General features: G+C 46.6%; 1 protein-coding gene across 1 annotated transcript; it reads left to right on the top strand.

The window, feature by feature from the left end:
* The first annotated feature begins 258 nt into the window (after nt 1-258).
* On the top strand, nt 259-8,629 carry LOC123059070 (non-specific phospholipase C2). The gene is made up of 3 exons (XM_044481714.1): nt 259-959; nt 7,320-7,837; nt 8,184-8,629. Exons 1-3 carry the CDS (start codon nt 259-261, stop codon nt 8,627-8,629), a joined length of 1,665 nt encoding a protein of 554 aa, XP_044337649.1.
* The last annotated feature ends 3,343 nt before the right edge of the window (nt 8,630-11,972 follow it).

The raw sequence follows: 11,972 nt of genomic DNA, 5'->3' as shown, positions 1-11,972 counted from the left end.
TGCATCCAAATGAACACCGAGAGAACGTGTTTTGGGTTTATATCCCTGTGCGTTGGATTGGTGTTTTGGTCTGTTTCAATCCAGACAGAAACGCGCGGTCGCGGACAGTTTGGGTCGCCCGTTGGAGCTGTTCTAAGACAGTCGTGCGCATGCTTCCAAAAAAGAGCGATTGGTGGGAGGTGCCGCACTTAAAACGCATTATTGAGGGGATTAGTGGGGGAGTGACGTCTTTATAATTAATTAACGAACAACAATTTTATGTTAGCCTACATGTCCACCGCCGTTCACGAGAAAGGACAACATCCACCAGCCCTGCCCTCACCCCACAAGGCAACGAGCCGTCCACGAGCGGAGCTCCCCCAAATTCCTCGTCCTCTGACAATGACGGTTCCCACGACGCACCGCCGGCTCCTGGCCGCCGTGGTGGCCCTGCTCCTCGTCTTCGCCTCGTCCGGCGCCTTCGCCATGGCGGGGATGAGCGGGCCAATCAAGACGGTGGTGGTGGTGGTGATGGAGAACCGGTCATTCGACCATATGCTGGGCTGGATGAAGCGGCTGAACCCAGCGATCGACGGCGTGACGGGCGCCGAGTGGAACCCGGCAAACACCTCGGACCCCTCGGAGGGGCGCGTCTACTTCGGCGAAGCAGCGCAGTTTGTCGACCCGGACCCGGGCCACTCGTACCCGGAGATCCGGCAGCAGATCTTCGGCTCCGACGACGCCACAGGCCCGCCACGGATGAACGGGTTCGTGCAGCAGGCCCACTCCGTCGGCGGCATCCACATGACGGACGCCGTCATGAACGGGTTCGCGCCCGACAGCGTCGCAGTGTACCGGGAGCTCGTGGCGCAGTTCGCCGTCTGCGACCGATGGTTCGCATCCGTGCCGTCGGCCACCATGCCCAACCGTCTCTTCGTCCACTCCGGCACCTCCGCCGGTGCCACGAGCAACAACCCAGTGTACGTCGCGTATTAACTAATCACTTTAATTATGATTGATGATATGCTTGTTCTATGTACCCGGCAAATGCGTCTTGATTCGTCGTGTGTGTGACTTGGCCAGTCCTGGTCAATGTTTTTTTTTGACGGGCAGTCCTCGTCAATGTTTTGGACACCGAACTACTAGCTCCGTACCAAAATACATGTTTTTTTAGACCTTTTTGGACGGAGGGGGTAATAAGCTTTTTCACCCACCGGCCGCTCGAAATATTTCATGACGTGCTAGGTGTTTATTGGCTGATCTTTTCTTTCTAGGGTACATTGGCTGATCTTTTTATAAGATCAATCGGGTTGTGAGCCGTCGGTCTGCGCCATCAGAGTCAATTGCAAGAAACCATCACATTTGCGGCTAGGTTTGCAGGAATACACCAACTCGTTAATCCGTTGCAAAAAACACCGAAAAATTTGTTAAGTCGTTGCAAAAAGCACTGATCGGATGATTTAGCCTATTTGATCACTTTCTGACAAGTAGGACAGGATAGCAAGAAGCTGACTTGGCAAAGAATTGACACAAACACCCCTGGAATGCAAAACAAAAAGCAATCAACACCCCCCCTCTCTTCATCCCCTTCTTGTTGCTGCTCGCCGCAGTTCGTCGCCTCCCGCCCGACCTACAGTGCCTCCGCCCCTGCCTCCCTTGCAGCCCCATCGGACGACCACCTCCGCCACTTGCCTCAAGACGGTCGCCGTCCTATACGACCACAGCCCGGTTTGCCAACCACAATGGCCGCCTGCGCCGGTGACCCTGCCTGCAGCCTCCCATGGCGCCCCTCGCTGGAGGTCAACGACAAGCTCACGGGGCGTGCTGCTTCTCGTCCTCCCATCGCCGCGCCGGATCACGCCGCCATCCCCATCGTTGAGCTCCGCGCCTCCCGCATGCTCGACGTGCTCCACCGCCGCGAGCTGTCCAGCGACGCAGATCGATCGAGGCGCTTTCGCTCTCCGTGCCGGAGGACAATGGCAGCGGCGAGGGCCAGCCCGTGCTCGATGACTCCGACGACTCCCAAATCCAAGTCGCGCTGCCGATGAGCTCCTCCTCCGCTGCACTCTGCTCCCCGCCACGCTGCCATTTACCTCCTCCTCCGCTCCGGTGCGCGCTGCTCACCGCCGCTGCCGGAAGTCCGCGCCGCCCCTGGCCACGGGGTCGAGCGAGCGCGACGGCCGGACCCCCGGAGACCGCTCCGACGAGGAGGTCGACCACGAGGCGGACACGTCCTCGCCGGATCCTTTGCCGGGCGGGAGCGGTGGAGGCAACGACAGAGGCCCGAGTGCAAGGGGTGGCGGCTGTAGCCTCCTCCCGATCGGATCGAGAGAAGGGGATCGAGAGCAGGGGGTTGATTGCTTTCTATTTTTGGATTCAGGGGTGTGTATGTAATTATTTTGCCAACTCAGCTCCTCACAAATTGGCCCTACCTGTCAAAAAGTGATTAAATGGGCCAAATCATCCGATCAGTGCTTTTTGCAACGGGTTAACAGATTTTCCGGTGTTTTTTGCAACGGATTAGCGAGTTGGTGGTTTCCTGCAAACCTAGCCGCAAATGTGGTGGTTTCTTGCAATTGACTCGCGCCATCAAGTGACCAAGTGACGCCCTTCACGTTCACGATAAAATGCAAGTTACATGAACTTTTACAACAGAGGTCATATTAAAAAAACTTTGCAACATGGGTTATATTTCAGAAAACTTTTACAACAGAGGTTATGTTTCAGAAAACTTTTGCAATTGAGATCATGTTGCAGCGAAATCGTCGCCCTCGCATTGTCGTACCGTCGTGTTTCCACTATAATATTCTCCATTACACCCCGATCCGGATCTGAACCTCTACACTCGTCGCGCTGTCGACCTTGTGGTGGCCAGGGACGGGTCAGGAATTGAAGATTGTGTATTCAAATTTTGAATATTCTTTGGAAGCCTATAGCCTTCCTTTTGGCACGTGTAACCAATTATAGAAACATATTGTACTACTAGTTATAAAATATACCAAGTTCAGACACTTATTTTGGGATGGAGAGAGTATAAAAGATAACGCAAAATATATTATATGCATAAAAATTGATCATAACTTGGTGTTGTTCAACATATCTATACCTATCTTGGTCTTTCATGCTATTTTGCAGAAAGCCCCTTGATGTTTCTGATAATCAATCTACAATCAATTTTAAGTCGGATTTTTACCTTTAAAAAAAACTCCCTGATGTTTTTGGTAATCATTACCATAAGCCAGTTATAAGTCAGATTTTTGCTTCTAGTGGAAACCCCTGATAATTGGTTTAATCAACCTCCATTAGATATCAAATGCTGTTTAAAAATACCCATATTTTTTAAACCATAACTTCAATTTTAACATGTTTTATATGAAATTTGATTAGAAAAATACGCCAAATGTAAATATGATGTTATTTTACCTGTTAAACATTAAAAAATGGTATTTAGGATGCAACCTTAATCAATAGCCCATGATTCGTCTTTCTTTCATACAGATGCCAATCCGGATCGGAAATGAACACTTCAGCAAAACGAGGATTATAGGCAAAGAAACCATCTATAACCACGCATGCATGCCTCAACAAAACCCTACTACAAAAAGGAAGATATTTCACTGACAAATTGTTCAACATATTGTGACAAAATCTAAATATATAGAGAATAGAAAATATCAAATGATAAGAAACCTTAGAAATTACGGGATAACTTTGCTATCCTTGATGGTTTGAACATAAGTGATGATGTCCTCGTCCTTGACTTGCAAGAAGAATTCCCTTTCAATGAATGTAACCAAGCAATCATTGAAATATTTTTGCCCCATCATGTTTCTCAGCTTGTTTTTTCTATGTATAATTCATTGATGAAAAGACCCTCTCAACACTGGCTCTTGCAATAGGAAGAACTAGCACCAAACCAATTTGAGAAGTTTGTAAACAATCTCATACCGAAAAGGAAAACGCTCGCCTTCAGCCAGCGGATCGCAAGTGGGCGTCCGCCGTCTCGTACGCACGACGCATGTCCTGTGAGGCTCACTTAGAATCATCTCTTGTGTTTTTGCAACTGAGCTCTTGTTGCAGTTTGCCCACTGCAACAGCTTGTGTGCTGCAGGATCTAGATCCTTGATGGTTGTTGCCCGCGCAGCCGAGGTACTCGCTGCCGCTCCCTATCTTCCTCTCGCTCCACTCGCCGCGCCGCCGTATCTAACGATACCACCCTTGCGACATCACCGATGCCGGCTCGAAGCTCCATGGAAGCAATCGCGCTCGCCCGTCGCCGGACTCTATCGCCGTTGTCGAGCTGTGCATGGCCGCCACCGCTTGGATATGCTCGTACCCAGCCCTTCTTTGCACCTCACTGTTCGTCCCGTGTTGCCGGCATGTGTGCTGCCGTTGATTACCAGTTCGCCGCCTCTGCCTGGGAAAAAAGAATTCTGCAACATCATCTTTGTTGCAAAAATATTTTTACAACAAGAACTATGTTGCGAAAAATTCTGCAACAAGTCCTCTGTTGCAAAAAAAGAAATCTTGTTGCAAAATATTTTTGTAACAAGATCTTTGTTGCAAAAAAAAAACTGCAACATCACCTCTGTTGCAAAGGTTTTTACAACATCACGTATGTTAGAAATGTTTCTGCAACATCGCTCTTGTTGCAAGAGAGGTGACGCACATTGGTGAGTAGATCGGATGGCTCCCCGCATCAATCCAACGGCCAGTCAAGCGGTGGATGTATTCTAGTTATCCGCGGCTGACACGTAGCAGCCCCCTACCGAAAAGCCTCCCCTGTTTTTACTTACTTTTGTATGCATGTACTGCAGCGGTAGGTGAATTCAATTGGACTAAGAAATAAGAATTGGGATGAGAGGAGAGGTCCCAATTTCAGAAGTGAAGGATTAATACATTTAATTAGCAATTAGAGCAACTCCAATGGGCCGACCCAAATGGACGGCGTTTTTGTCTGTTTGGGTCGGTCGTCCGTCAGCCGTCCGCCCTCTTTTAGTTTTGGGTCGGCAGTGCGCCCAACAGGCCGACCCATTTCATGACCGCGCGTGTTGCCGTCGCCCTGGTTTTGGCGCTCCAGCGCGCGGGAAAGGTTCGCGCGCGGGGGGGAAAGCGGCCTAGCGTGCGCTGGTTTTGGCGCTCCAGCGTGCGGGAAAGGTTCGCGCGCGCGCCGCGGCCGGCGCTCGCTATAAAGAAGGCGCTCCCTCCACATTCTGTCGGCCGCCCCACTCTCGCCGCCTCTGCGCCATCATGTTGATCCGCCGCCTAGGCGCTTCGGATTTTCGCGGAGTCCGCGAGCGCCGCTCCGGCGGCTTCTCCGCCGAGATCTGGTTTCGCGAGAAACGTCTCGTCCTCGGCACCTTAGACACCGCAGAGGAGGCAGCCCGCGTGCACGACGCGGCGGCATGGCGCCTTCTAAGGCCTCGTCGGGATATGAATTTTCCCAACGTGTCGAGCCAGCGGGCGGAGGATTTGGCGCCTCTCCCGCGGCTTTTCACCGACGAGGATCGTCGTGTCCACCAGAGGCGGCAGCGTCGCCTCGCCATCGCAGAGAAGGACGTGGAAGCCTTGGTGATGTGGCGCGGAGGCTTCCCGCAGGACATCGTCGACGAGCGCAAGTTCTACAAGCAATTGAGATCGGAGAGGGACGCGAGAAGGAGGGAGCGAGCCGCCTATCGGGAGGACAAGCGTTCGCGGAAGCAGGCAGCTCAATTGAAACTGAAGCTACGAGAAACGGCTGGTTGGGATTTTAAAGACGAGAAGTATGCTGACGCCTACATTCAGACATCGGAGAAAGACATTACCGAGTCGGAGTTAGAAATCGATGAGTAGTGGTCTTTTCTTTTTATTTGTGTATGCTAGAATTATCTATGTATCCATTTTTATCTGAAAAAATGGTCGGCGGCGTCGGCGACGTAGCAGGTGGGCGAGGGTGTGAATCCAATGTGCCACCGACCAGCGGGCTCGGTGAGGAAAGAGGGCGAGTGCGCGCGTCCGTCTTGTGTCCGCGCCGACGCAAATCAGGCTTAAAAATCTGCGCCGATCCAAACGAACGACCGCGGATGAAATAGGTCGCCCCATTAGAGTTGCTCTTATACCTGAATCCGTGGGTTGTGGCTTTGAAACTGAATTAATGTCTGTGGGTTGCTGCCCGCTGCTAATTGCAGGGATCAAAACCAATGTGATCGGGGGATGGATTCGTTGTGCCGTCGGCGCCGCGGTGCACATGTGTGATCGCCGAGCAGGCGATGGCAATAGCCCTAGCCGGTTCGTCTCCGGTCGTCTGATCTGATCAACTGATTGATGGTCTGCGTGAGTGCGCTACAGTCACTGGGGCCAATGGGCCAAGTCATGGAGTTTTGGCCTGAAATGTTTAACTAGCAGCTTTTAGTGTACAGTTTCGTTTTTCCATTTCCTCATACGTACACAGTATCTATACAATATATATACCTAGTATTTGGCAAAAATAATGAGTATTTAATTAAATACCCTTGAATTGAGGTCAGCCCGCCCTTGGTGGTGGCATGGGGGAGTTGCCAAGAGAAAGCTCTGTGTTTTGTCGTAGACAATGACGTCATCATGATGCTCTTCTCCGTGTCTAGATTTCGGAAGAAAAACTTTATCTGGTGTGGACTCGGCAGCGGCGACGCTCGGCCCCGTTCTCCCTCCTAGGGTGTTGTCACGGAGCTTAGATGATATAGGGCGTAGCGTGGCGTTGTACTAACTTCTTCATATCATTTGTGTTGGTAGCGTAATTTCGCACGTCTTGTGTGATCGGGTTTCCTGAGATCAACATTATATAAAGACTACCTCACCACCATGCATCATTCGACCGTGTACTTTGTTCAGATGATATTGCTTTATACTATAAAGCAGGCGAAAACCTGTATCAAGAACGACATGCACGCTCCTTCCTCTTCCAGAACCCACGATCAAGCTCTAACCAACAACAATTCTATTGTGCCTTGTTACAGCCCATCCCAATTGGCTGGATTGAGTGCGAAACTGCATAATTCAGAGCATATGTGCTTTTCCTTGTTTAAAAAAAAAATGATGGAAGCTGTTTTGAGTAACCAGAACGACATTGCTATTCTCATCTGAACTGAGGAGAGCACTCTTTGACTCTTTTGAGACCTGAACAGGACAACGAAACTATTCTCTTCGTTCTTAAATATTTGTTTTTTTTAAATTTCAAATGGACTATCACATACGGATGTATATAGACATATTTTAAAATGTAAATTCACTCATTTTGCTTCGTATGTAGTCACTTATAAAAATCTCTAGAAAGACAAATATTTAGAAACCGAGGGAGTAATTCTCATTGCACGATGTTGCAGGTCGCTGGCCAAGGGATACCCGCAGAGGACGATCTTCGACAACGTCCACGACGCCGGCCTCTCGTTCGGTGTCTACTTCCAGGACGTGCCAACGGTGCTCTTCTACCGCAATCTGCGCAAGCTCAAGTACATCCTCAACTTCCACCACTTCCACAACGCGTTCCGGGAGCACGCCCGCTGCGGCTCCCTCCCAAACTACGCCGTCGTCGAGCAGCGGTACATGGACTCCAAGGAGCACCCAGCCAACGACGACCACCCCTCCCACGACGTCTACCAGGGCCAGATGTTCGTCAAGGAAGTCTACGAGACGCTCCGCGCCAGCCCCCAGTGGAACGAGACGCTCATGATCCTCACCTACGACGAGCACGGCGGGTTCTTTGACCACGTGCCCACGCCGGTCGACGGCGTGCCTAGCCCCGACGATATCATCGGGTCGCCGCCATATAACTTCGCGTTCAACAGACTGGGTGTGCGCGTCCTGGCCATCATGATCTCCCCGTGGATCGAGAAGGGAACAGGTCAGTTGGCGGACACTGAATGCTAGTTACTACAGTGCTTATTGCTCACTCTATGTTGTTTTAGTATAATACTCTCTCCTGTCATTTTTAATTCGTATATAAAATTTGTCTAAAGTCAAGCCTCGTAAAGTTTGGTTCACTTTATAAAAAAATACCAACATTCACAATATGAAACCAATATCAATAGATGTGTCATGACTTAAATTTTCATATTGTATAACTTTAGCATGCTAGATGTTGATACCTTTTCATATAAATATGATTAAACTTTATGAAGTTTGATTTCAGACAATTTTTATATACGGAGTAAAAAGGACTGAAGGGAGTAATTTTTTTTATCTTTTAGTTGTCCACGGGCCGAACGGAAGTCCAACCCCAACATCACAATACGAGCATTCATCGATCCCCGCGACCGTAAAGAAACTATTCAACCTGACACAGGATTTCCTATCCATCGTTCCATTTGCATATGTAGAACAACTCCCGATGCCGAAGAGGATCCGGCAGATGGAGGCGAATGAGGAGGCAAAGCTAAGCTCGTTCCAGCAAGAGATCGTGCAGCTGGCTGCGGTGCTGAATGGGCACCACCGGCTAAGCAGCCTGCAGGAAAGGATCAAGGAGAGAATGAACGTGAGGGAAGGAACCTCCTACATGAGGAGCGCCATGAGGCGGTTCTTCGAGGCCAGCATGTCGGCCAAGAAGATGGGTGTCACTGACAGTGAGCACATCATCAAGATGAGGCCCTCCCTCACCACAAGGACCTCCTCCTCCGCCCAAGATGATCGTGTGTAGAGAACATACATATATACATACATAGGAGAAAATTGATGTTTGAGATCTCCAAAATTACTAGCACTACATACACTAGTTGAATGTCCTTGCATTGCCACGGGCTGTCACATTTCTTTTCTTCGATGTCCATTACGCTATGTGTCTCTCCTTATCCCATTATGTTGTCTATCTCTCTCATATTTGATGTGTACAACATGTTGAAGGTAAATCTAGAAGAGACTCCGCGGGCAATCTGCATCAAGTCAACGCTAGCAAAAGGGCCCATACATTGCAACGGGTTGATATACAATTATGGCGTTCAAATCAAACCACTGAGAACATTACACTTACAATGATTGTGTACTATGAATGCCACATCATGTAACAAGGTAAGCGGAGATGAAGGGATTGCCACACCATTGATGGACAGGTCATTCAAGGGCAGGTTAATGATGGCGATCATCCTCTACTTCATGCTGCCTCGTCTCCTCTAGGGCTGCCTATTGTGTGTTCGGTGCCGATGGACGAAGGGGTTAAAAGCAGTACGATGGACGATATTTAAGAGTCCGATGCAAAAACGTATCATATGTTCCTGATAGAAAATGAAAAATCCCCTGATTTTATCACATGGACCTCCCGGCGAGGTCAATGACGAGATGGCATCGGCACCGCCATTAAACCCACTGGAGGAGTGGCCCTCGCAAATGCGAGGGCACCGCCTTTATTGTTTTGGAAATGTAGGAAAACTTATGTTTTTGATATTCTACTGTGACTACTGCATTTTATATCATAAGAAAACAAAAATGTTAAAGGCCTCTTTAGGATGCAGAATTTTAAAACATAAGAATTTGATGCAAGTTCAATGTTATTACTTCTTCTATACATATTGTTATTCTTTTCTCCATAAAATCATCATAGGAAATCCAATCGAAGGTTTATATATAAAATTTCAGAATATCATGTCCCAATATTGTTTTATATTTTATTGAAAAGTTAATCTCATATATCCTTTAACTTAGGATATTCATAAGCATTTATACTAAGGCTAAAATAGTAATATGTGCATCGGACTACTAATTTTGGATCTTTTACTATTGAATAATTTATAGAAGTGTCATATATATGGTTATATCCTCGAATAGCCGGGTAATTTATTTATTTTTGGGATCATTCGAGTTGTATTCTCTCAAATTTTTGGATTGTCTATATGCGTTGGTATATATATTTGGAATTTCGCATGTATTCTAGTAGAATAAAGTATGTGCTGTACATATGCATATCTTCTTTAGTTGCTTCATAGTCAATAGTGTAATCATGGCTAAGTTATAACAAATGCAGTATATATGTCTTAAAATGCATACATATTTATGAATAAATGCATGCAGTATACATGTCTTAAAATTTCATGATCAACTGAAGTTTAACCATTTTGGAGAATATATCGTTCTGTTCGATTCAAATACCTAAACAAGTATTGTAATCCCATGGGTCCACCAAATTTTGCCCATCCGGTTATGACATATTTCCTTATCCTTCTATTTGTTCATGATACTGAAGATTCTTCATATTTTTCTTATGAATCAACTGAAAATAACAACATTCTGCTTACTATTTTTTCTTACCCACTGAATGTTCACTTTTTCAATCCTTCATTCTATATTTTCTATATTTTCTATATTTGTAGTCATCAATTGGGCCATCGAGGCCTTCGAGAATCTCATGCGGATGTTCACCAAGTTTTCTCTTTTCTTACACATCTACAACCCCTTTTAAAATCTTGACTACATTTCTAACATAAAAAAATATTAGTGTGTGATTTTTTAACCCATAGAACATGTTCACACAATGAATACTATACCAATAAATTGAGAAATAAAATAATGTCATAAGGTAATGTTAAACCTCTTAGTTTGAAGTTTGAGTATGAATGAGCATTACTCAATTAGAAAACCCTAATTCGCCTTTTCGTAGGTTGGGTTCAAAACCTAGTGTTGACAACTACGCAAAGCAGGGGCGTTCGGTAGGAAATAAGTTCATGGCTTTATTCTCGGGCCTGTCCTACCCTTCCTATCTCTAGTTTATGTGCTGTGCAGGCCATTGCGTTTTTTTTACACACAATCCTACACCACAATGTCAGGTAAGCAATCGGCACAGAATGGTGATGGGATGTTCAACTACGATCCTGTTTTCTCGTGTTTCGTGAGTCATTGTATAGGGGGTCCTTAGCGTCGTCAACTATCATATCATTGCCTACCAAGTTCACTATTTTTTTGGTAACTCTATAATAAGTTGCAACAATCTTTTAAAACTTGGTTACATAGCTCGCCTAATTAAGAAAATGTCAGTCTATGATTTGTGAACATGAAAGCAAATTCACATACTAAGTGATGAAAAAATGAAAGTTTTCTACATGATCATGAAACGTCAAACTCTTTGTTTGAAGTTTAGAAATGCAAGGACATGAAGTAGGAAAAATGTCTCACCTCTTGGTGGAGTGGGTTCAAATGAATAGTGCCCAGTATCCCAAACTTGTGGTGCGTGTGAAATAATAAATTTTTGGATTATTCTCGGTCGACATCAATTCTATTTTTTGTTTGATACAGGTGTTAGTGTGCACCTGTGACGTCTATGTACTGGTGTGCTCGTGGACATGCATCTTGCATGTATAACCTCAAAGGAAGTTTTAAACTGCATGAACGCACATTCTGTATGCATGTGTGTGTAATTCACATGATGAACTCCAGTCTTGCTAATTCATGCAAATATCAAGCCTAAGTTGGAGCACATTCGCTTTTAATATACCTGACTTAGATCGCAAATACTGCTCATGCAGATGCAGTTGTGGATGATGATGATGTTTGACTGTAAGTCCACACCGGCTTCTCTAGCTCGTATTAAGAGATGCATGCAGGGACCAATGATGGCTTGCTCATCCATATCGACATACATACACCAATAATAGTTCGTACACATGTGTGGAAATTGGGTCTGTCCTAGTCACTGCACCTACTGCAACATGTCTCGAGCACACGACCGGACAAGCGTATTCCTTCATCTAATGACCACACGTACACGACTGGCAGTAAATTCCGGCGACAAGCCAGGCACAACACCATGGCATGCTCGAACAGGCTGAGTCATGTCAGTTCGCAATAATCCGTAGGATTTATATATGACAACTGAAATCAAGCAAAATATTTTGTAGGAATTTCTAATTTTCATCAGCGATGTTGATCGCTTGATGCATTTTTTTTTTGGAAATGGAGGTATACCCCCAGCCTTTACGATGCATCAGCATTTTTTTTTTGGAAATGGAGGTATACCCCCAGCATTTTTTTTTGGAAATGGAGGTATACCCTCCATT

This window comes from Triticum aestivum, chromosome 3A (genome assembly GCF_018294505.1).
Source record: "Triticum aestivum cultivar Chinese Spring chromosome 3A, IWGSC CS RefSeq v2.1, whole genome shotgun sequence".
Taxonomy (NCBI): domain Eukaryota; kingdom Viridiplantae; phylum Streptophyta; class Magnoliopsida; order Poales; family Poaceae; genus Triticum; species Triticum aestivum.
The sequence above is the reverse complement of the archived record's forward strand: the minus strand, read 5'-3'. Positions and strand labels throughout refer to the sequence as shown.